Genomic DNA, 26,614 nt, shown 5'->3' with positions numbered 1-26,614 from the left:
GTGAATAGTAATAGGTTTGACTTTTTAGTGTAAAAATGTGGTTTTTCATTAAAGTGAACAGTACTATGAGCTTTTCGTTAAAACTCCCTTAACAAATTGGCTAGGTCTGGTAACTATTCACCCTTTAAAGACAATTCTAAATTGGCTCTAACATTTTAAAACGTTTCAAATAACTACTTAAATTTTTTTAAAATGACACCTATTAGGTTCACTGGCTTTAATGGATACCTTGGACAAATAGTAAAGCGTGTTTTAACTCTCAAGTCGTATATGGAGCCTTGAATCTCCAAATCGAGTAACACCAATCGATCCATTTTAGCTAAGCAAATTTACGATTTAACTTGACTATATTGTCGATTTGGGGGATTAGAGCTCCGAAGACGGTAATTAGTGAAAATCAACTTTAGTATTTGTCGACCTCATCATTTAATGCCAGTAACATCATCCCTTAATGTTGGTGAAGTTATCACTTAAGTTGACCTAACAAATGTCCAATTTTCAAAATGTTTGAGGTAGTTATTTGAAATGTTTTAAAAGGTTGAAATTTGAAACTAATTTAGAATCACCCTAAAAGATTGGATAATTATTCGTACTTAACCCTTATAAAATCATCAAAAACACAATATAATTCATCAGCCATGAGACTCACATCTTACAAACATGAAGATTAACACAGATGAACTAAACCTTGCAAGTTGTAGAACGATAGGAAAACATCACAAAGAAAAGACAGCACCAGAAAGCAAGAAACATGGTGGGATAAACTTTGTTGGAAGCTGGAAATAGGGGGATTGGCTAACAGAACTCATTGGAGGTGTTGACATAACCTATAAGGGATATGTATTAGGAAGCGAAGGGATACTTTTTAAAATTGATCATGTATCCTCCAAGTATTTTGTTCATTTTTTATTTCGTTCTATAATCTTAAATGCCCAAGACTATGTTGGCAAAATTTTATTTTTAGGATGTGGGGTGCGCCAGACCCAAGCAATAGTTCAACGCTCGGGCAATGCTCGAATCGCTAGCTATTGTAGCGAGCCCTCATCCTATTAAAAATAATTTAATATTTAATATTGTGTGAACCATTGGTCTATGTATCAGATATTTAAATGATATAAACATACTATAATGGTTGTTTACTTCATAAGTGAGCGTCAAAAAGTTGAACTAAGATGCAGTTTTGTTAAGGAGTCGAAATCCAAATTTCCATTGAAACTGTTTACAACTAAACTATCTGAAATTGGCATAAGAATAGGAGTGCTAGTAGAAAGGAAAAAACACCTTCCTTGCTAGTGGAGACCGTTTGCCCACCCTTCCAGTGGTATTTGAACATTCGACAGTCCCAGTGTTAAAGGTTGAAGTTTATTCACTGAGACATTTCGTCGAAACATGGTGAGCTTGTTATTAGTAGCTGAACCATGTTTCAAATATGTCAATAGATATCGACATATGCTGAAACAATCTTTTAAGTGCTATTGAGAAAATTTGCTTAGTGCTCTCAACGCTACCTACCAAGATATGTCTAGCAGGCTTTACATCATACTTGGTAGGCACAAAAAAGACTCATACCAAACATTCAAAGAGTCCTCAAAAGACCTTCACTTGTATATTTCCAAAACTCCAGGTAATATTGGGACCACCTTGGTTCCAATGTACATCCATCACTGCACCCTTCAATTCAAGATGTTAAAAACAGCTAGTTTCAATCACTGCAAATGGTATTATGTTATTTTCCTCTCCACTTGTAAAGACATATCTTTGCATTGTGTTTGGATGTGGAAAACAATGAACTAAAAAGTCAAGAATCGACAGCATAAATTTGTGGGCTTTTTAGCCAAAATGGTCCCTGAGATTTGCATAACTCCTCACTTTGATCCTTGAGATTTGAAATCCATAAAAGTGATCTCTAAAATTGTTCACTGGTCCTTGAGTGAAAAAATATGTTAAATAAGGATCAAAATGAAAAAATTACCCTCAATTTAATAAACAATAAAACAAAATGATTTGACAAAAATTGAGAGTATTTTTATCATTTTATTCTTATTCTATGAAGATTTTTCACAAAATGACCAAAATAATTGATTGTGGACGAATTTAGGGACCAATTCTATCAATTTCAAATCTCAGTGGCCAAAATGAAGAGTTGTACATATCTCAAATACCATTTTGGCTAAAAAATCAACTTCATGTTTTACTTTAATTTACCTGGGTATTCAAACTAATGTTCAAAGAGACAAGCACACCCATAAAATTGGTTAAGAAAATGATAAACCCACACCTATGTTTAATCATGTCTGTTATTTTTTGTTTAATTTATTCAATCCGCTTGCCAAAAATAAAAATAAGTGAGAGACTAAAAAGGGTGTGAAATTCAGTTTCAGACTAGATTAACATTCCTAGTATGTCGATTTCCAGGCACAAGTTTAAAAAGAAGGATGATTAGACAAAAGAACATCCAGAAATGAAAGAGTTTCATTTTTCCACCCACATCAAGGAATCAAACACCAATCAACCACTTGCAAATATTGTCCCAATCCCAAAACAAAATCTAATTAGCAAGCGACCCTTTATCACAGAGGTGGAAAGATGTTGAGTCTTTGCATGATGGTGTGAAAAACCCCATCAATGGCTAATCTAACAAAATCTATTGTTTACCCAAAAAAAAAATCTAATTATCCATGCCAACGATTTGATGCATATTATATCATGGGCATGGCATGCAGTAACATCACAAGTGAAGGAACCAAAGAGTGCTTATCACAGAAAATAAGCTCCAACAAATATAAATGTTTCATAAATTAAAAATAAGTGACAACATGGATGTAATGTATCAAGTTTGAGAAAATCCAAATTCAAATTGTACCCATTAATGCTTTAGGTTCATGACGGTAAATCCGGGAACGATTAAACTTTCCCTGACACAAAAGATTCAACTATAGAGGACCTTTTTTGGACTGGAGGGTTGTGCTCCTTCAAAAAATTGTTCCAAGAAGTCTCCATGGAGTTATTCTGTAGAGCCACGGACCAGAACAACCAGATGCCTTCTTCCAACAACTGGTTAATAATCTCGTCCTTTGTAAGGCATTTCCTGTAAAGACGAATCCAAAACTGGTTAAAAACTGGTCTGTCGCAAAAAGGAATAAATGCTACTCGCAACGACCAAATATGCCTCCAGTGGACTTGAAAGAAAAGTTATAGGACTAACTTCCGCACATATAACTAAAATTATAACTTCTTTTCTTTTGCTCATATATATATAATAGGAGTGACTGAAATTTTAATTAAAAAAGGAAGTTCTCGATCAATCACAATACATAATTTCAGGACAACATGAAATTGCTTACAGGTTGGTAGTTTGGCATGTATACGACTTGCCTAGGATGGCCAAGAAGCATCTGTTGCCCATACTGCAATTAGATGAAGATACGTAATTAATGTCATGAATTAGCATCATGTTATCTCACATGACCTCGACAAAGTAATTGAAAGAATCACACCTGAGGCCCATTTGGATGAAAAAAGGGTTGGGGTCCTTGCATTGTCTGTGGATTAAACATAACAGGTTGGTGTCCAAAAGAGGGCCCACCCTGCAAATATAAAGGCCGTTGATAAAATAGAAGATGAAATCATTTATTAAAAATAAAAAATAAAAAAACAATAGCATAAGGTGAATCCCAAGTCGAAAAATCAATAACGTGTACTGCAATTCCCCTTGACTTTATTCTTATCCTTTTCTTAAAACATAAATTTAAACACGAAAGCGAAACTTATATATAATCTGGTAACATAGAAAAATAAATTTTAACCAATAGTCATAACTAATCATTAAGTTAACCCAAGTGATGAGGGAGGGTGGGGTAATGGGTTAAGGATTAGGATAGGTCCAGAGTTCATTTCCCTCCATAAGGATTCGACGTGATCATGGAGTGCCGGCTGTCGACTACCTGACGCCCTCCCCCTCCTCCTTTATCCGGGCTTGGGACCCTCCAATGTAACAAAAAAATAATGTAATCAATCTATTTATGCTTTTCTTTTCAAAGGAGTACAGGTTAGGATAAGGAAAAACAATAACAACTCAAGAACATTGGAATCTAACTATGACTTTTAATAACTTGATTCATTAGATTAGAAAATGCAGTCTAATTTTTGAGCTGATAGTAGATGGTATTTGCATTTCATATAAAGGTTTACGTGAACAACAGTGTCTTCAATCATGATAACTAAGATTTCAGCCTACACCAGCATCACAACAAACATTTCCTTCTGGAAAGATGAAAAATAAACAGTTGAATTGACTTATGGGCCAACATCAATGAGAGAACCTAAAAAAATCAGGGGGAGAAAAGGTCAATGAATGTGTTGAAGTGCTTACTCCAATGCCAACAGGCATGCCCGGCATATGTGGTACTGCAGGTGCGTTAGTTGGATAATAGAAGGAGCCATCAGACACGGGGGATGGAGGCCTAACAGGCGCTTGAGATGGAACAAAACTCTTTGCATGCGGATTGAATTTGAATTCCTGATAAAAAAATTTAAATTGAGGAGAAAGCAAAAAGAAGAGCTGGATGCATCAGCTATACGCTAGATAAAAGTGCCTAACTTAGCACGAGAGCATATCTGTAATAATGATAATTGTTGGAACTTCAGGCATAAGATCAATAAGATTGCATTTACATCTGAGTTTGTGTTAAATGTGTGATCACAGAAAACATAAAGGTATATCAATCACACCTTCGCATGGGGATTCAATGTTGACTTCTCAGAGGACAACGAACCCATAGATGAGCTTGGTGATAAACCAGGTCCACCAGAAGAAGAGACAGTAGCTGGGAATTCCGAATTGGAAGATGCAGAACTACCAGGTCGTCCATGAGAATTTACTGTCTGTGTTTGAACATGTGATTTGCCAGTTACTGGGTCACTAGAACCCATCTTCTCATGACCTTTTGATGAAGTCTGAGCAGAAGCATAAGAGGTGGCACTGGAGGATAACCCCCCTTTATCAAACACATCTTCCTTCCCAATCAATGATGGCTGTGAATCTACATTCCATAATCAACAAGATAACTTCACAACTACCATAATGACAAATATAAAACTAAAACTAAAAATGGCACTAAAACAAGCTTCTCATTCATATGGGAAGAGAGGGAACAAGATAGGACAAGCTTCACCATAAGTACTATACCACATCTAATAGTAACATTAAGTCCAAGGAACCAAGAAACACATAATTTTGGGTAAAAGTAAGCAGGAAAAACAAATTGGAACTCACCGTCTGGTTCTGACGTTTGATTGTCTTCAGCTAGCTACATTGACAAGAACATAAAACAGAAGCAATAACTTTAGAGGCCAGAGTCAGTGAATCACAAATAATTACACAAGATTGTGAACATCACAAATACGGAAGTCTCACTCACCTTCGGCTTTACTACAGACTCAGCGGTAGCATCCACCTCTCTATTTTCACTGAATAATATAGAACATTGTTTGGTAAAAAAAGTTGTGTAATCACTTTAAAACTTGGATAGTGCTATTCACACACCCATGTTTACCTCACACACACCTTTGTCAGTTTTTGGCCCTTGATTTTCTTCAATTCATTCGAACCAATGGGCAGAAATTGAGGGTATGTGAGAAGTAAAAATGGGTGTGTGGATAGCACTACCCTAAAGCTTGTCTTACTTGCAATATATATTATTTAGAGTTGGAAAAGAAATAAACGACCTTCTTTCACCAGCTGTACAGGGGAAGCTCTTGAAAGGTGTTTCTGATGCCAGCTGTCTAGCATGGTCATAAGATCCAGAGCGACCTAAATCTGGGGCACCATTTGACTCAGAACATTGTGTGTAATCCTGCATAAAAAGTATGACATATATATCATCAGCATTTAATCAGGAATTTGTTATCAAAGCATGTTAAAAACATTCACATATAAGCACAGGAGAAAATCAATTCACAATCCCCAAAGTTGTCTTAAACTTTGGACCAAACTAATGTCTTAAAAGTAAATGATGATGGGATAATAATCAGGGAGAGCTTTCTCATGCTTGTCAAACTAGATTCTCAGTTGCTAACAAATGGAACTAAGAATGCCTCAAAACAATGATTTTGTTATGCCAGAATTTACAATAACCAAAGAACAACTAGTGGGGGAAAATATTTGGTCTCCATTTATGAGCAGGAAATAATAAAAATATACCTACTTTCTCATCACAATTGGAAGTAAAGAAAAACAGAATAAGAGAGAAAATGAGTCGATGCCCTACTTCAGTAACAAAACACTTTATTTACGGCACATGTGTAAAATTCCTATTTGATGGCACAGCAAGTTCAACAAAACAATCCGTAAATAGGTCAGAAACTAATGCCCCCTGGGCTAACATATTATACATAAGATAAGTGAGAGAACTACAACAAATGAAGAGCTCGATGGCGCCCCATCGTTTCTTTTTCCAGTGGTCCAGTCAATTGAATTCTTCCTTAAAGAACCAGTAGAATCTCCAAAGGTTTCAGTATTAAGTGAATCCAACAAAATATCCTCATCTTCATCATATCCACTATCATCAACTACTTCCCCCCGATAAACAGAGGAGAATCTTGTCTCCTCATCAATATCCCCACAAAGGTGAATGCCTCTTTCCTGTAACAACAAATCAACATGCAAAACATAAGGGACCTCAACATCAAATGAATTTTTAGAAGAACAAGATTAGCCAACAAAGCCTCACCTCTGCCATATGCAGATCAGGTGTATCCTCACACTCAATTTCCCTTGCTATTCTTAAAGCTTCCCTTTCCAACTCTCTTGTTTGAGGGCCTTTCTCAAGTTTAGTGGTGTAAAGGTCCGCATCAAATGTGCTTTTTACCCCAAATAATGTTTCATTTGTTTCAAACTGATCCCAGTTCCTGAAATGAAAAGAATATGAGGAAAATATTGAGCAATCATAATATTTCTATACAAGAGAAAGAATACAAGTACAAACATCTTTTGCTTTTTTGTAATAATTAACAGGAATTCTCTGAGAGTTGAGCACAGGTCAATTAAAGTTCTGAAACAACCAATAAGCCACAAGGCAACCACTGAAATTTGGCTAAAAAAATCCTCTAATACAGTATTACTCTTTAAGGCCAGTACATTCCCCAAGTCCACGTCTAACTTGCATCGCCTCAAGCTATAGTTTGATACCATTAAAGCATCTTTAGAACGATATAGCTAACTCTAACTCGTGAAGCGATTGGAATCTTTGTCCACCTTTCTTCTACATCATCCACTTTTTTCAGTAAACTACCTCATATGAAGAATTTTGGTAACATATAAACGCAGAGGGTTATGCCCCCTTAAGGACCCACCCTGTCAAAGAATTTCAACATCATGCAGGCAGAGAACATGCTTCGCTTCAGAACATGTATAATGAAAGGCCTAGATTGCAAATAATGATATCCCTCACATAGGTTCTTATCTCCATCGACTGGATTCCACCACAGAAATTTTAATCACTCAACAAGTGCACTAAATTAAGTTAAGAACTTTTTAAGGTTCATTCACTAGTAATAGCTCCAAAGAAATGACAACTCATAAGACCACAATGTTACTCAAAGCACCTTGACAAGAAAACTTAACAAGAATAAACCAGATAGGATTATAGAATTATCGTCTTAGATAGTGCAGAACAATACAGTTTAACACGAAACCTGAAATAGTACAACCAGATGGCACATATTCAAGTAGAGGCTATCTGACCAGTAGAACAATTACCAAGAGATTTGGGGAAAGAAAATTACTATAACAACCTATTCCATTGTCCATCAAATATATTTTCCAATTCAGGACAACGTGGATCATCTTCATCAGGTACCCACGGTTCCAGCTCTCTATCCATCTCACCACGGTGGGATTGTGATATGAAGGAATCTATCATAAGGTCCTGATGTTTTTCATGCTGAACCTCATTTAACAATCCATCTCTCGTTATTGAGACATCCTGTTATCATTTATTATACAATTAGATCAAGAGAGACCAGCGTAACAAAATATAGAAATAGCTGCTTACTCTACCACAATATCTTTCTGCTTGTTTACTTTCATAGACTACAACTACGTGCCAGAGCAAGCAAATCAAATTAAGAAGAAAAAGTTGGCCATCATATACCTGCCCATCCCCCCCTTGAAAACTCAGCAGAACAAATGATGGTAATTTGAGATTCTGAATGCTATTAAGAATAATTTTACTTGGGTCAGCAAATAGCAGTAAGAAATGAAGCAGAACCTTTGCAATAACTTGGACAAGTTCCTTGGCAGGTATAATTAAAGTCTTTGAAGGAGCCTTGCTAACCGACTCTGTCATAGACTTTTGTCCGCGTACAGAACCATCCTTTATCATTCGTGCCATTTTCAAGATGATTCCTGAAAGTGACAAGTAAAATAACATATAAAAACTGCATGGATCTGGGAAAAACAAATGGCAATTGGCAGCACTATTGACGTTATACAAAGTCTAATTATAACACTGATGATGAATACATGACCTCTCACCAAATCAATACTTATGGTAGTGTAAAAGGCAGTCTCTTTAAGAAACCCAAAAAATTGACACACACAAAAATAAAAATAAAAATAAATAATAATAATAATAATAATGTCATTTTAAAGATAATTGCTCAACGTGACCAGAAGTGAACGTTGATGAATGCACTTAATTGCATATAAAAAAACACCAATTTAGAGCACAAGTGCCAAATTCATGATCTCCAAATGATCCAAAACAGATGCTAATGTAAATGACAGTCTCATAAGACAACCACAATCAATACAAAAAGGAAGACAAACAAAATCCATATATAAAAACCAAAATCAAACGAGCATACCAAAGTCCCTTTCAGCGTTTGTTGCATGAAATATTCCAGAGTATACAGATCCATTTTCCACCTGCACTTCCACATTATGCCCAATAAGACATGTGGTCATATATACTAATCGATCACGTGAAGGACTCTCAGAGTTTCCAGATTTTCTGCCTGTTTCAGAACATATAAAGTTATTAGGCAAGTTAACATAATATCAAGGAGAATTTATATTTACAAATTTCACCAGTACTTGTTAATCTGCTGTGGTTTGCTGTTCCAGACTTTGACTTATTCTCGACCCTAGGAGCCCCTTCTCTTTCACCTCTTCGACGGCCAAAACCATTAGCAGAAGATTTAGGATGGAAAGCTTGTTGTGTATTCATCCTCAGTAGCAGCCTCTGACCTATTAAAAAAACTCAAAAGCTGGTTAAGTCATATTGTTATAATAATGGATATCAAAATACAGTAAACAAGAAGCAAGGATGCTATATGAAGATTAGTGCACAAATATAACGATGGAAATTTGTATATCTTATAATGGAAACAAGAACAAATTACAGACAAACATGATCCCAATGGCTCCGACAACGACAATCAGATCAGCATGACCACAAAAGTACAGAGACGTGCATGCACATGCACACAGAATCACCGGGACGCAGCATAAAATCAACAACCTAATAAACTAAAGCACACACATATATTTTTCATTAAATTGAACAAATCACCAGTACAAATATATCTCAGAAAAGTATCAACTTGAGCACACTTTTATAAACAAAACTCTATCTGCAAACTACTGGCAACAATCTCTAACTTTCCGGGCAAAACTATGTTCCAACAACACAAACACTACAGTAACGCTAAACAGGAATTTTTGAAAAAAATTAAACAAATCAATATCTTGATAAATCATGCATACAAATGCAAATGAACTTGAAGAGAAAACTGAAAATATAGACAAAACAAAGCCTTTTCATATTTAAGTTTCCGTGAGGGGGGAAAGAGTAAAAAAAAAGATGCAAATTAGAAGCAAGAAGTAAGATTGGAAAGGGTTTTCAGGCAGAAGGGGGTCATGCAGAAACAAATGCAATTGCTTATCCGGAGAGCAAATAGAAATATGTGTCTTCTATGTTTCAAATTTTTGGCACAACAAAAGAATAGATTTGAAGCAATGCAACGCATCAATAATTTGATTCATTAGCTATATCATTGAGTGTAGAGACAGTAAGAACATGGCAGGCAATACAACAAGGTCTAATCTTAGAATTTTCATCGAGCAAAAACCCAAAATTTACTGTAACAAAACATAATTAAGTCGCAATGCAAGACATTTTCTCTCATTTTCTTCCATTTTCCTCCGTTTTCTCGGCACCCAAACACAATGTAAAACACAACAACGAAAAGGCTATTTGCGATGCGAAATTAGGAAATACGATCCTTACCTTAATAAGCTTAATCAAGCCTATAATTACTCCGAGTCTGCTTCCAAGCTGGAGGAGAAGACGTTGGGAGGCGCCGAACCAGTGCGTTAGGGTTTGGCTCAAATTAGGACTCCTTTAGGGTTTCGAAAGAGCGAAGCTGGTGTCAGAGCTCGAATCACGAGGCTGCTTAGAGAGAGAAAGAGCGGCGGAGGGAGGAGGGAGGAGGGAGGATGGAGAGAGGGTGGTGGGTCGGTCTCGGTGTGATCGCAAGCGAGAGGAGGAGGAAGAAGAAAAAGAAGAAGACGACGAAGACGAGCTCGAGATTTTGAAGGTGTGATGAAATATATAAACGAGGAGACCGCTGTAGAATGCGTAGGAAAGTTTTGAGTTTTCCCCTCGGGTCGGGTGTACGATAAAATAATAGACCTGATCACTCCTAGTCGTCCATAACTTTATGACAAGTTGGCACATTTTTTCCCTTGTTTAGTTTTCAATATGAATCTAAATTTGCCACGTGCTATTGTCTATCAGTATTTTTCTTAACTTGTAAATGATATGTTTTAGATTTGAATATCATAAATAGTGAATTCTAGCATAATGTGGGTTAGTTGAACTCCTCCTTTCCTTTATTGTAATATATATTGTTGTACTAAAAAAATGTTGATTATATTAATACTCTATGTATTATTCAAAAAAAACCCCACATACTTAATACACCTCACATTTGTTTTTCAACTAAAAATTATCTTAACACACCTTACGTACTTCCCTATATTACCCTTATACTCCACATTCTCAACATACCGAGAGTGTTTTGTTATATGAGCTTATATTCTTGCTTTTGTGGTTTTCATTATTCTCCGGGGAATGATCTTTCGTTTAGTATTTGTCTACCACTACATTAGCTTTCTCCTTTGCTTCCATTTAACATGTTGAACTACCTCCTCTCGGTGACTTTTGTTAACGCAGGGGACTGTGTTGGCATCTTGGTTGGGAATGATGGTAGTCACTTGCCTTTTTTAAATACCAATTTAGCTATGAAGATCATTTTTTAACTAGAGCTCATAATTTACTAATCTATCTGAATGTTACATCCAAAAAGTTCAGTGCCTACAACCAATTTAGCCATGGAGATCATTTTTTACCAAAGATGATTTATACCCTACTGTTCACATGTTAAAAATTCGGTTCTACAATCATGCTTGAATGAAATTGCACCCCCACCTAGCCTAAGAAATAAACAGAAAGCATGCTTAAAAAAATAGCAAAAGGAAAAAAAACACTACTACAGTATCACAAAGAAGATTTAAATATTTCAAAATATTTCTTTATCTGTTATGCTGCACAGAATACTTAACATTTGATATAAAAAAAACTAATGACAAGACATTGTGAGTGCATGTGTATATTAAATAATAAATAAACTTACGGGTGGTTTTTGGAATTTTTTTTAATTTTTAGGGTGGAAATAGTCATTTTATAAGAGTCATTTAATATTAAATATTGAGTTGGGGTGTATTTAACAATTTGTAAAGTGTTAATAAAAAAAAATATGAATATAAATTTTCAGGATAATGCTATAGAAACTAAATTTTTAAGAGTAATGTTGGAGACCAAATTTTTAAAGCATTATTGATGTGTCATCAATAAAAAATAAACACGTTAATAACACTTAATGAATAATCGAATCATCTACAACCACATTATTTGATTTTTAAAATTTGATCTCCCTATTAATACCCTAATTTTTATTGTACTTTTTTCTAAAAGTAATTTTACAACTTTACGAGAAGAAAATCAAACATGAGTGTATAATAAATGTGAAAAAAGGAAAATAGAATTTCAATCTCTTGAATGCAAATTAACAACTCTTAATGTAGTGACATTTTATGTTCAATATTAAAGAAGTGTCAAGGTCGAGTTATGACTTATGAGTTATTCTACACATAAACCAAAATTTAACTCTTTTTTTTTTTAACAAATACAAAACTTTAACTCTTGAATATTGAGAAAATAAGTATTTTATCACTTAGAAGCCTTGAAATTTACACTCATTTGGAAGGTGATCACGAAAAGCTTTGCTATTTTTTTGTGGAGTTTCCTTAGTATGAGATTTAACTTTGTGTTTAGACAAGTTTTGGTGCTAATCATAAAAACAGACAATTTTAACTTATTCAAAATATTTACCATCAATTAGTTTAATAATTTTTTTTTCTTTCTAGATGTCTTAAGTTTAAACTTTTCCTCCACGCTAGTTAAAAAGAAGTAAGGAAACAAAGTATTTCCATCTCCAAATTCTTTATTTTTACATTCGCGAACAAAAAAACATTGCAGCTTCAAAAGTACAAAGGCATAAAACTCAAGCGCACTCCTATTGAATTCATTAGGTATGGATATAGGCGGATTTGGATCCTCTCCTGAGCCCTTAGAGTGTAGATGCTATTGTTTGTTCAATTTTAGTTTTGAGTGTTAGTAAAGTACAAGTGACATGACAAAACGTGAGAATATTAAAATAAAAAAGTGAGAAGATTGCTTACATATCTCAACGAATTAAACTCATATCTTCCAACCCATCCTTTTTTTTTATTTAAAATTTTTGAACCAAGATTTGTCTCAAATTTGTTGTGTAAATGTGAAAGACACAATTTCAACATGCCCCTTGAGAGAGAGACCAAATCTTCTATTCCATAATGGGTGCGACTTCTTTATGATCCCAATAAGTGACTAATATGTATTAATTATCTTAACTTTTCTTAATTTTTTTTGTCATAAATGAAATTAGGTACTAGGGGGAATATCCTGCAAATAAAAATTAACTTTGCACAGTAGACTAGTCAAATGAGCTAGTCAACTAGTTACAAATTAGTCAGTGATATAAAGTGCAGTTGCAAGAATAAAACCTAACTGACCAATGCGTTTAACTAATCAAAGTCTGCCCAGATTAGTTTCACAACAATAAATCCTAAGCTTGAACACATTTACATATTAGTCCATTATGCAAACAACATTGATAAAGCAATTATAGATTAAAGTACACTGGATTGACTGGTCAAGCTCACCAGTCAACTAAATACAGATTCATTAGTTAATCAAATGCAAATCTACGAATCAAACTTAGTTCACTACAAGTTATCTTAGTCAACAACAGTTCAGTTCATTGCTCATAATATGCATTGTAAACAGACAAGTTTTGCTATTTTTTTGTGGAGTTTCCTTAGTATGAGATTTAACTTTATGTTTAGACAAGTTTTGGTGCTAATCATAAAAACAGACAATTTTAACTTATTCAAAATATTTACCATCAATTAGTTTAATAATTTTTTTTTTCTTTCTAGATGTCTTAAGTTTAAACTTTTCCTCCATGCTAGTTAAAAAGAAGTAAGGAAACAAAGTATTTCCATCTCCAAATTCTTTATTTTTACATTCGCGAAAAAAAAACATTGCAGCTTCAAAAGTACAAATCATAATGTGTTGTTTAAATGGGGTCAGTTAAATCTCATTGCCCCTTCCTTTATCATATAATTACATTTAAGTCCCCCGAGTATTTGTACAAGATCTAAATACGAGGCCCTAAATATGGTATAAACAGTAGCCCCCCAAATCTTCAGTCAAGAGAGTCTTTTGGCTGGAGACTTGAAATTCAGTCAATGTGTGGGCCGAAGTAACTAGATGTTGTCTTGAACTGATGCTCGATATGAGGCGGTACTCAATCTGAAATGATGCTCAATTAGAAGTAGCACATGTTACGAGGCTGCTCTGTTCGTGACTTATATTGCCTTGGTTGGCTCGGCTTGTGGCGTTGAAGGTGAGGGAGTCCCTTTTATAGAATAAAGGCTCGCTCCTCAATACATAAATGATGGGCTAGAGTTGATGCTCGTGGCGAGGCGGTTGCTCAGTAAGTGGCGATGCTCTCTAATGATGGTGAGGGAATCCTTTTTATAGAATAAAGGCTCGCTCCTCAATACATAAATATAGGCTAGAGTTGATGCTCTCTAATGGTGGTGAGGGAGTCCCTTTTATAGAACAAGGGCTCGCTCCTCAATACATGAATGGTGGGCTAGAGTTGATGCTCACGGCGAGGCGGTTGCTCAGTAGGCGGCGATGCTCTCTAATGATGGTGAGGGAGTCCCTTTTATAGAATAAGGGCTCGCTCTTTAATACATAAATAATGGGCTAAGTCCCCCAAGTATTTTTCATAAGGCCCAGTTGAGGCCCAATATATGGTACATAATGTAGTCCCCCAAGTCTTCGGTCAATAGAGTCTGTTGGTTGGAGACTTCAAATTGAATCCATGTATGGGCCGAAGTGGCGGTTGTTCAGAGGTGGTATTTGTATACCCTGTACTGAAGCTTTGTAGGTGAAGCTTTGCAAGTGAAGCTTTGAAACTAGAGCTCTGTAAATGACGTTTTTGAAGCTAGAGCTCTGTAAATGAAGCTTTTGAAGCTGATTGACATGAGTGATGCTCATGGATGTTGTCATGAGTGATGCTCATGAATGTTAACATGAGTGATGTTCATGAATGTTCACATGAATGACGATCGTGAATGTTTATGTATGATTGTCATGAGTGATGCTCGTGAATGTTTATGTATAAATGACATGAGTAATGCTCATATATAATTTAGAGTACTAGGCGTACTTTTGATCACCTGATTGGTGACATGAAGGAGAGTACAAGTTGTACATTTCATCACCTGGTTGGTGGCATGAATGGCTAGTTGCCAAATGATATTAGAGTACGGGTTGTACATTTCATCACCTAGTTGGTGGTAATAGCGGCATGTTGTCGAATAATTTTGGAGTACTGGGCGTACTTTTGATCACCTGGTTAGTGGTAATAGCGGCGGGTTGCCGAATAATTATGGAGTACTGGGCGTACGTTTGATAATCTGGTTGGTGGTAATAGCGGTGGGTTGCCGAATAATTGTGGAGTACTGTGCTTACTTTTGATGACCTGGTTGGTGCTATTTCGGGCTTATGGGCCTTCGCCCTCCACAACATGCCAGCCCATTTGTTTTGGGCTTTGCCCTTTTTTTTTTATTACACTCTGATAGGGTTTATATAGATGTATTCGAAAGATAAGAAAAATAATTTACATCATTCAGAAATAAGAAAAGTAAATCACATCTTTTTGGTGGGGTGTTTATTCCTTGCTTTTGCAGTGTCCCCATGTGCCTCTCTTTTGCTTTTCTCCTTTTCCTTCTTTTTGCAGATGACAGATAAGGAAATAATGACATTTCCCTTTTCTTTTTGCTTTTTCTTTTGCTTTCATTTTTAGCTTACTTGATTGCTTTTGCCTTCTTCTTTTCTCTTTTCTGCTTCACCTCTCTCCGTCTCTTCACCTGGCAGACAAAAAGAATCACGATAGAAATAATAATATGAAGCTTTATCTTTTTAGAGTGGGCATTTTCTCAAAGGCAACTCTGTTCTCCTTTCCAGCGAGACCGACATATCATCTAAAGAAATCAAAGGCAACTTTGTTCCTTCTTTTGTCATGGGCCAAAGTTCTCCCAACATGAATTTGTCAGGCACACCAATATCTATCCGTTCCACCTCAACCGGCACGACGGGGAATGCAGTTCTCCCAGGATTAAACTGGTGCGTTAGCTTGGGCGCCTTGCCCACCGGAGAAAGCTGGGGGTCCACAACCATATCAACCGCCGATTCCCTAGGCTAGCGGTCATGCCGGAGTTACTTCATGGAGCAGTGAAGCCTTTCCAACTGAAACGTCTGGCCGTCAAAGAATTATCCGGCGTTGATGCCCTTGTACTCCTCGCTGCTCCCTTTAAACGTGACATTGGGCATCCTCGCTGCTCCCTTTTACTCTTCGTTGTTTTGTTAGTTTGTGGAGAATGTTTCAGACGAAAATGGGACAACGGAGTGAGGCCCACACCTTGCTGACATAGTAAGATGATTGGAGTGATGACAGTGCCTTCGGGGCCCTTTCAACGTTTCCTCCGATGCCCACTACCATCGTGGCATCTGCCACGCTGACAGTTCCAAACCTTGCAGCGGACTAGAAAACCAGCAAGCATTTTCGACGAAGACATCAAAGTCAGAACCTCACTCCTCCACTCTCAGCCCTCCCTTAGGTACCTTCTACGTTTCTTCCGATGCCCACTACCATCGTGGCATCCATCGCGCCGACGGTTCCAAACGTTCTCTCGGTTCTGACAGAAGTGGCGTCGCTGAGGGGTTGAGGTGCTTGTTGTTAATGAGGAGTGGATTGTGATGATGAGGATGAGGGGGAGGATTTCAACAAGAAGTTCATTTCCTGCGTTTCTTTGCTACATGGCTTGTTCGGAAGAGAATTCGAAATGGGTATGGCAGGGGAACTCTAGGAGCTGCAGTTGCTGTTGTAATTGTTCGTGGGAAGGAAAGATTGGTGCACCTGGCGGTGATCGTATGAAGGATACGATGAGAAGGAGGAAGAACAAGTGGAAACGGAGTTGACGCGTTGCTAAGCGAGTTTCTGGAACGCGTCTCTTTCGAGAGAGTCGAATTCTTCGGCGCTCAAATCCCAGTCGTCATCCTCTAAAGCCATTGTTGGACAGGAAACTCAGAGAGTTGTAGAGTGTCGAGTCATAGACTCAGTGAGTTACCACTCTCGCATTTGTAGAGTATTTGAATTTTTGGTGTTTTGGATTTATTTTTTTTGTGAGAGATAGAGTATTTGGTTTCCTAGGTTTTTTTTTTTTTGGGAAAGCTTTGGGTTGTTAGGTTTTTGCAGATTCACGATGAAGGTGAAAAAAAATTAAAAAGAACTGACACAACTTTTCGTATCGCTTCCCACAGACGGCGCCAAATGTTGATGCACAAAACCGAAGGTCTTGGAACAACATAAATCTGACCGTGAATCTGCAGAAATGTAAATAACACAAGATGTATCGTGGTTCACCCCAAGCTTTGGGCTACGTCCACACTGATTATGTATTTATCTGAAAAGTGAGGCAGAGAGATTCAGAGCCTCTGAGGGAGAGAGTGAGGTCTCTGATGGCCTAGGAATTGGCCTCCCCTAATTGTGAGGGTGAGGGGTTCTTTTATAGAATAATGACTCCTCACTCCTCACTTATTACATATTTGTCTTTTCCTTTATCACATAATTACATTTAAGTCCCCCGAGTATTTGTACGAAATCTAAAAACGAGGCCCTAAATATGGTATAAACACAATTCACAACCTTTGACAAGGGCTTTACAATCTCCCCCTTTGGCTTTTCTTGTCAAAATAACCCAAACTTATAACTAAATTCACTCCCCCACACTCCAAAAAACACAAAGGAAAAATCTCACAAAGAAGTACGCTTGACAAGAACAAGTGAAAAGTTATCATGGTTAAAGCAATTGCAAGGAATGTAAATTGATTGCAACACGATTTTTTTCTCCCCCATTTTTTCATGGCAAAGAGAAAGGATTTAAAATGAATGATGTGCCAATTCAGTTAAACAAAATAAATAATATTTCAATTGAGCTCATGAAAGAAATGTCCAACCACAACTGAAAAGCCAATTAGAACCAACAACAAAGACATAACATCATAAAGAAGTTTAAGCACAAGGTACAATTCTCGATACCAAAATATTAAAAGCACCAAAGCATGTCAATGTAATCCGTTCAAATCACCCATTTGTTAGCAACACCAAGAGTAGCACAGCCACATATACAAAAAAAATGGAGTTTCAAATAACAACTTAAGCATAAATTTCTAATAACGTAGCAAAAGAAATTGAACTCCCCCATAAAATGTGCTTTCCTAAAAACCTACATTCACAAACTACACTTCCCAAGCTAGAACTCCTCAGAATAGAACTCGTCGCTATAGATATAGTCACCCAACCCAAACTGACCCGAGATTAGCACAAACAAAGTTCAACAAAAGAAAGGCTAAAAAACAACAAAGCCAAAATAGGCCAAGTTTTATAAAAATTTGAACTCCCCCATAATTTGTACTCTCTTGGACACAAACTCTCTCATAAACCTAGAAGTCTACAGACTAAGTGGTTGCATCAGATCAAAAATATCCAAATTTGTAGCAAATACATAATGCATGGATAGCAAAAGCACATCGGATAACAAATAGTAATACATCATATGAGTACGCCCAAGCAAAGTGTAGCAATAATTAAGCAGGGGTAAGTGAACCGAGTCTACCACAAAGGATGCATGTGATATAAATGAACTCCCTTAGAAATGATGCTTTACATACAAACAAACTCCCTCAGAAACCAAGACCACGACTTGAAACATGCACTAACAGAGATACCCTTAAAAGATTTCACTTTTCTGATGAGGGATAATGACTTAGCAGAAAAGAGAGATGTTCATTTACAACCAGATTTGTGCAGATGCATGAAACAATGTACCTAAACATGTTTGTGCAAACACATGAAAAGATGGCCAACGAAAAGGCAGTTGTAATCATTTCCCCAATAAACAACAACAACAAAACCATAAGCCATGAAGTGAATAAGAAAAAGTAGTTTATGACACTTTTAAAAAATATAGACTGAAAAATCAAATATCTAAAAGGCACATCGGAGGGAGAAAGCTTAACATGCAAAACTTTTGGCAATGGGATCTTAATAGACATGACTTGATGGCTTGATATTTGGACAAATGAACAATGGGGTCCTTACAGGCTTGACGGTGGTAGGCTTTTATGTCACTGTGACAAGTGAATAACTCAGAAGGGTGCATATTAGTAGTGGAGGTGAAAGTGAAACCTTAGAGATGTTAGAGAAGGTAAATGCCTAGAATACTGTGAAGAGATCTGAACTATTAAAGGGATATGACGGTTGAGATGAGGATATTAAAACCCAAAGATCATTGACAGAAATACCCTCATATTCTTCACTTTTCTGACGAGAACCAGTGACTCGACAAAAGAGAAAATTGTCCATTTAAAAACAGTTTTATGCAAAAGCTCAAATCAAAGTATCCAACCAATTAGGACACCACACAGAAGCAAAAAAAAAGACCATAGAAGACATTCATAACCTTAGCACTAATAAACTACAGCTAACAAGACAAACCACAAAGGAAATGAAGAATTAGCTTCAACATCTATGCTTCCAAGAAAGAGTAAACAAAATACTTGAATTAGAAACATGCAATGCAACTCTCAAAAGACAAATCTTCAAGATCATACATGGACAATAATATTAAGATTAACACTTGTTCATGATGCAACAATGATGTGTCAAGGTATAGGAAGAGAGACATGTGATAGCCTTCTTGATATCATAGCTCCATGCCACTAGGCCCAAAGTTAATTCAAAGGCTAACCAAACTTTTAATAATCTATTAAGTTTAAGAAACAACACTTCCTACATAATATGAACAAAGGACAAGACTCGTAAAAAGCAAGACACAAGCCTTGAAAGAGAAGTGAACTTTGATATGGAACTTTAAATAGGGCACCAATTTGAGATATGCCAAGGTCATTTGAATGAAGGTGAGATTTTATGAGACCATTTGATTTTTAGAAATTTGAATTCATGACCTGTAGAGGGCATCTAGAAGCATAGCCTCATGACATACAACATTTTCCCATTTGAAATTTGAAATTTTGATTTGGGGAGAGGACAAAAAGAAGAAGAGAGATAGGCTTTGGCAAGATCTGTCTTCCAAGGTCTGATTGAGAAAGTACACCTCCCGAAGCTATTTGATCTAGTGCCAAGGGCCGGGTCTTTCTATTTCTGTGTAGTGAAATGGTCTCTAAAACATGCTCATATTTAACCGGACTTAAAGTGAAATACAAGATTTTATCAAAATAATGACACATGGTCTAGATTATAAGTAAGTAAAGTCACTACAACTCAATTAAGATCAAAGTGAACTTAACCCTCAAATCAACTCAAGCTTTTGTAAGGTAAGAAAAATGATTTCTCAGAGGCTATATGAATCAAAAAAGGAGAACCATTGACATCATAATGACAAATTCTACAAGGTTTATCCACAAATTGCTAGCAATGTATGAAAATCAAAGAGATGCATACAAAGAGCAAAACAATATTATCTGATGAGATGATAGACAAGACAGACACAATCACAAAGACAAAACATGCTAGAAAAAACTTGGAAGCATGGTTGTGCAACCAATTTAATTAATAGCACAGAGACCAATAGACCGTCGAAGAATTTTATTCCTTCGATTGTACAAAGCATTTGTGAAATTGTCTGCTGGTTGTTTTTAAGTTGGCACTAAGATTAAAATAGGAATTTTTACTTTCTACAAAATCTCCAATGAAATAACGTTGTGTGCCCAAATATTTGATTGTTAAATGTTGGACAGGGTTCTTCCAAGACTTAATTTCCACATATGATCACAATGAACATGAATGACAAAATGAAAGATTTTAAAGTTATTTAGCATTTCAAACAACCATAACATTAAGGCACAACTACTTTGACAATAATAAATATTGCATTCACAATTGATAGAGGAACATACCTTTGCTTTTCATTGTATCCAGCAAATAAAATATACTTCATCTTGCCAAGGAATAACATTTGAGTTTAATCAACAAAGTCATGTTTCATCAGTTGAAGAGCTTTGGAGAATCCGGTGTAAGACTCCACAACTTGCTTTCCAAAGTTGTATGACTTATACATGTAACACAGTTTGCTTTCTCAAGTTGTGTGAGACTCCACAGCTTACTTCCCATATTTGTATACAATCTTGAAACCCCTTTTTGAGAAGCAAATATCATCAACCACTTCACCACATAACTGGTTAATGCAGATGAGGCTAGTCTTCAAACCACCTACATAACCAACGTTTTCAAGTTGAAGAAGACCAGGAAAATTGGAGACACCTTTTTTAGCTATTTGAGACTCGTCCCTACAATTAAACATAATGTCACCACCATTAAAGGAAGTAAGAGACAAGAAAGCATCATTGCCTACGTCCATATGACTAGAACACCCATTGTTAAGATGCCACATATTTAGTTTGGTTACTAAAGATGTGTTGAGAACAGCCAGACAATTGATTGAAGCATTCTGAGACCATTTCCTAAACTAGATTACTAAACAAGTAGGGGCAATTTTGCTGACTTCAATGGCTAGTCGATCAACCTGATTCTTCAAGTCATTCTTCATTTATGAGGAACGTTTTGAACACCTAGGTCAAATATGCCAAGTTCACCAACGTGATGACATATAGGAATAAGTCTTGTCTTGGAAGTATTGACCATAGGAGTCATAGGCAAAGATTCCTTCATAATTCGTGTGCTTATGCCCATGAAACATGAACCATTTTCCACAAAATCAAGATTATTCTTGGCACCATATAGGCTTCCAACACTTTGCATTTTGTCATATCATTCAGCACCAAGAATCAGACAATCCACTTTGTATATAGCTTAAATGATACATTTAAGATGACCTCATGATATATTTCATTGTTGGCCTTCAACACATGAACAAGTTGTAATAGTCTTTCTTGAGATATCATCAATTCCAGAACCTAAGCTTTAAGAGAAGCAGTAAGATCATCTCTTTCATCTTCATCATCACACAAAAATTCTTCACTTGAGCCTCAAGAGAAACAACGTTTTCACCCAGTTCCACTTTGACTAGTCAGAAAGACTCATTTCCTTCTTGCAGCAACAAACCTTCTTGGTTAACCCAATATTACCCACAACTTTTCATCAGTCAAGTCCTCAGAATTATCCAACCCAAGTTCATCATCACTAAGATACACTTTTTCAACTGAGGTAACAAAGGCAATGGCTTTCTCCTTACCATCTAATGACCTGTTAGAATAAACAGATTCTTCACTCTCGCTTTCACATCAGGTAGCCATCATTGCTTTGTCGCATTTCTTATTCAATTTTTTGTTTGCACATTCAGCAACCTGATGTCAGATACCACTACAAAAGAAACAAGGTCTATGTTCACTAGTGGAAGACATGTCCGTACAACTGATAATTCTTCATGCTTCCTATCAAAAGTGTAATTCCCTTGAGGTTGAAACATGGAATATTTTCAAAACACTTTAGGCTTTTTGGCATTGCTTCATTTGTTCTTGAGAGTCATTTTGAAATGCTTAACAAATAAAGCTAGATTATCTTCAGAAGATTGATCAGACGATTCCTTAATGACCATAGTTTCTTCAACACTTTGAGAGGCAACATCATTTTTCCCTTTTTGAATCTCTTTCTTGCTTGTCACTTTCTTGAATAATTCTGAGTTTATCCCATGCATGCCTTGCCATTGTACAATATTAAATGCAGCCGAATTGAGTCGGTGAGATGACATTGACAATAACATTTCTTGCTCCTATTAGCCATGGCCGATATGACTTCATCTAGGGTCCAATCACACTTTGCTTTACCATAGATTCACCATCCATAATCCTTGAAAGAGCCCTCCATTCAATGGTAAGGTAATCAACTGCATTTGAATTTTGTGCCTTAAAAAATTTGAAACTTTTCACACTATGTAGCATAGTTCATTCTGTTAGGTTCCACCAGATACCAGTAACTCTTAGAGATCATTCTATGTATATCTAAAGCAAGGCTCTGATACCAATTGAAATTAGGTACTAGGCAAAATATCCTGAAAATAAAAACTAACTTTGCACAGTAGACTAGTCAAATGAGCTAGTCAACTAGTTACAAGTTAGTCAGTGATATAAAGTGCAGTTGCAAGAACAAACCTAACTGACCAATACATTCAACTAATCAAAGTCTGCCCAGATTAGTTTCACAACAATAATTACTAAGCTTGAACACATTTACACATTAGTCCATTATGCAAACAACATTGATAAAGCAATTATAAATTAAAGTATGCTGAATTGACTAGTCAAGTTCACCAGTCAACTAAATACAGATTTGTTAGTTAATCAAATGCAAATCTATGAATCAAACTTAGTTCACTACAAGTTATCTTAGTCAACAACAATTCAGTTCATTGATCATAATATGCATTCTAAATAAGATATATGGACAAGCTTAAGAGACAAAGAACGCAAGAAGTGTTTGGTCGAAAAAAACCCACATCTAAGTTAAAAAACCGGGGACTCTCCACTGAACCCAATCCACTAGTGTAAACAAGATTCTTACAAAGACCACACAAGTTCAATTCCTAGATCCTTATTGATAGGATTTTTACCACCTGCAAAAGTAGGGATAAAAACACCTAAAATAATTGCAAGAAAAACAAAATTGTCGTAGTATAGTTGGCTCAAGTAAGGTCGTTCTCCACAGGGATTAATTTAAATAAATTAATGTAAAATCAAATCTCAACTAATTATTTAGAGTAAATTTTTGGAAAATGATGATTTAATAACGTAAATTAAGAAAAACGAATTTAATTAAAAAGGTTAAATAAAATCTGCAATTTTTAAAGAAGGAAAAAAGAAACAATTTTTAGAATTCAAAGTAAGAATGTACTAGGGTTCCGCCATCCTCTTAACAATCCTGCGTAGATTTACTAATTACTTATGAATTATCCATGTAACTTTGAAGGTCAGGTTTTCCTAATGCATATTCTACTCGTGGTATTCAAGCTAGAACGTATATCAAACATGCAATATGTCCGTGGTATTCAGATCAAATATAAACATGCATGACTCATTATGCTTTGTGAAAACCCTTTGAAAAACTATGCAACCCCTAAGACGTGATATTCATCCTATGTGAAATTACAACTATTAATCACAAGAAGCAATACTCAATTCCCCGGTGGTATTTCAACCAAATTGCATCCGATTACTTATCTAAACATCCTAATGGTCGCGAATCATTAAGACACAAAGACAGTTTATGCACAGTGATTAATAATTCAAAGTATGCATGCATAATTATCATAAGCAATTAAATAAAAACTACATATTCATACTAAGGCTCAAGGCATCACCCTAGCAAAAGAAAATTAGTTACGCATATTCATAATTAAAATCAAAAGAATTATATTAAACTAGAAAAAGAATGAAAACACCTTGTAGAATAAAGTCTGAAAATCTCTAAATTTTGTCCCAAATCTTCTATTCAAAAAATTACATGCGTTCTCTCTCCAAAATAAAACCTAGGTCTGCCAAAAGGTTTATTTATATTACTCTCCTTAAAATCCTCCTAGTAAAAGGTCTTAGAAATAGACTAGGAAACTAAATAAATTAAAATAAAATAAGAAACAGAATCCTAAAGTGACTTGGTAAATTCGCCCAAAATCTTGCACAGCCACATTTTGGACCCGTATTAGCTCCAAAACTGGCCCAAAATAGCTGGATTTAAAGCTTGAACTTTTCTAAAACTTCTCCAGAAGGTCACGAACCCATCCGAAGTCATCTTGGGCTCCAAAAACGCAGTTTAAGCCCATAAACGTCACTTTCCAACAACACGCACTGCTCTTTCATTTAATCTCTAGAAAATAATCACTTGGTAGAAATTGCTGAGATTTTGACACGAACAAGCTAAGGAACACACAAACATCCTCCAATTTGTATCACTCCAAAATTCATCTGTTTGATCACGTATTGTTTCAGAGGAAGTCGAATGTCCTATGTTGAAAATGTAAAGCAATGTATCAAAATTCTACGAAAATAATTATCAAATTATGCTTAAGAGGAAGTCGAATGTCCAATATTGACTCATCAAAATACCCCCAAACTTAGCTTTTTGCTTGTCCTCAAGCAAAACAAAACTAGAAAACAAAATTAAAAGCTAACAAACTAGAAACTTAACTAAAACTAAATGACAAAAAAATTTCACCTTCAAAGTTGTAATCCATAGAAAACGTTAAATATCAGAACATCTTTTCTAAAGATTCAGTAATCCCACCACAGAGTCTATACCATTCAGAATCAATTAGAAAATAATTCATGAACTTCCTTTGGTGTAAAGTGAACCAACATGATTAAAGAGACTCGACTAAAACCCTTACCACTCGTCCTTCTTTATATCACACATACTTAGTTCACTTTTTTTTTTCTTTCTTTTCGACTTTTTCTTTCTTTTGTTTTTTTTTTAGGTAACAGTAGTGGTCGTGCAATGCCAACTTAGGGCATTAGGTGTAGAACACCCTTAAGGACTTATTAACTCGAGTTGAAAAGGCTACGAAACCAACTAACTACCCTGCCCTATGCCAAGACTCTACTGTTTGACGCGAGAATCACTGCTGATTAGGTAGGACTGGCCCGGTTACTAGGCAAAGCCTCAGGTTGAACAATTATTACTTTATTCATAACAATAACTAACTTCGCTTTATTTAGAACAAAAATTAAAAATCAAACTTAGACAAAAAGTATGTATTCAATCTCACTCCCCACAAACTATGTTGATGTGAATGTGCAAATTGTCAAAGTATAACCCATGAATTAGTGTCTAAGCAAAGATAAATAGAAAAGACTCTACTGTGGGGTTAACCTTCACCATGTCCATTTGTTCTAACTTTTAAAATAATCTATAGATATTAACTTATAATTTGAATTTTTTTTATTGACTTAAAAATTAAAAATTAAAAATTCTAATTCCCACACCCAAACTTAAATCACACTTTGTCCTCAAGGTGTGGAAAACAAAAATGAGATCAAGGACACCAAAGAAACCTAACTAAACGTAAAAGACAGTAAGGCCAATAAAGAAACCTAACTACATGAAACCTGACTAAATGAAATAAAGAAATGAAAAAAATAAAATAAATAAATAAAGATATACAAGAAAAGAGAACACCTGGATTTAAAAATGTGGACTTGGTAGTGGGCATGGGGCCTGATGCAAAGAAACATGGAGTAAGAATGGCAGCCATTAAAAGCAAAAGAAACTAGGCCCTAAAAAGACCCATGCATTATTGTGAATACCAGCCTACGCCTAGCACACGTACACCACACACGTGCACCAAAACCGAACTGTTTGTGACCAAGCCAACAGCTCTCTGTCTCTTTAATTCAAAACACCCAGCTCAGAATAGGTATGGGAAATACCAACGGCTCTCTGTCTCCTAAATGAACAGCTAGATCACTCTCACCTTTCTGAATGCTTTGTAAACCCCAGGTCGCTCTATCAAGAAAATCAGAAGCCTCTCTCTTTAATTCTACAATAGAAAACAAAGACCACAAAGCTGCATCTCCTCTGATACTAAAATGGAGAACGAGGCAGAACCACCCTCAAACTTGTTTACTGTTGCAAATACAGGGCCACTTTCCCTAAGTAAAATGCAACCACATCTTATTCCTTTCGATTTCATGACCGAAGGCAAATGAAAACAAAATTCGTACACATGCATGTATTTTTCTGCGGGGGTACGCGAATTGACAACGAGAGAGACGCACCACTACCCTAAAATTTGTAGATCCATGGCTAATCGTCCCAAACTCCTCCATTCTACAGGTAAAAC

General features: G+C 36.0%; 1 protein-coding gene across 4 annotated transcripts; it reads right to left on the bottom strand.

Annotated features, from left to right (window-relative positions):
* Positions 1 to 2,767: 2,767 nt before the first annotated feature.
* Positions 2,768 to 10,656, bottom strand: LOC103401756 (polyadenylate-binding protein-interacting protein 3-like). 4 transcript variants are annotated; one of them, XR_011577746.1, is made up of 15 exons: positions 10,293 to 10,628; positions 9,098 to 9,250; positions 8,869 to 9,018; positions 8,271 to 8,407; positions 7,795 to 7,985; positions 6,732 to 6,909; positions 6,416 to 6,643; positions 5,728 to 5,855; positions 5,421 to 5,469; positions 5,276 to 5,309; positions 4,732 to 5,042; positions 4,373 to 4,519; positions 3,498 to 3,984; positions 3,345 to 3,407; positions 2,768 to 3,088 (listed from the first exon to the last, which is right to left on the bottom strand). XR_011577746.1 is itself a non-coding variant. In XM_008340476.4 (15 exons), the coding sequence occupies exons 2-15, from the start codon at positions 9,228 to 9,230 to the stop codon at positions 3,059 to 3,061; spliced, it is 1,869 nt and encodes a 622-aa protein (XP_008338698.1). In that variant the 5' UTR covers positions 9,231 to 9,250; positions 10,293 to 10,656; the 3' UTR covers positions 2,768 to 3,058. The 4 variants fall into 4 exon arrangements, 2 of the variants coding, with proteins under 2 accessions (XP_008338698.1, XP_070672752.1); XR_011577745.1 differs by having other exon boundaries at positions 8,154 to 8,407; positions 10,293 to 10,613; XM_008340476.4 differs by having other exon boundaries at positions 3,498 to 3,587; positions 10,293 to 10,656.
* Between the last annotated feature and the right edge of the window lie 15,958 nt (positions 10,657 to 26,614).

The sequence above is a fragment of the Malus domestica genome, chromosome 17 (assembly GCF_042453785.1).
Source record: "Malus domestica chromosome 17, GDT2T_hap1".
NCBI lineage: Eukaryota > Viridiplantae > Streptophyta > Magnoliopsida > Rosales > Rosaceae > Malus > Malus domestica.
The sequence above is the reverse complement of the archived record's forward strand: the minus strand, read 5'-3'. Positions and strand labels throughout refer to the sequence as shown.

What these genes read in the sequence shown, in the direction of transcription:
- LOC103401756 (XM_070816651.1), bottom strand. Translation starts at nt 9,230, where the DNA reads ATGAATACACAACAAGCTTTCCATCCTAAATCTTCTGCTAATGGTTTT. An exon ending in TCAAACGTCAGAACCAGACG is followed by an intron (nt 5,043 to 5,275) that starts GTGAGTTCCAAT and finishes TATGGAATGTAG; the next exon opens with ATTCACAGCCATCATTGATT. An exon ending in ACATGCCAAACTACCAACCT is followed by an intron (nt 3,089 to 3,344) that starts GTAAGCAATTTC and finishes TCGTCTTTACAG; the next exon opens with GAAATGCCTTACAAAGGACG.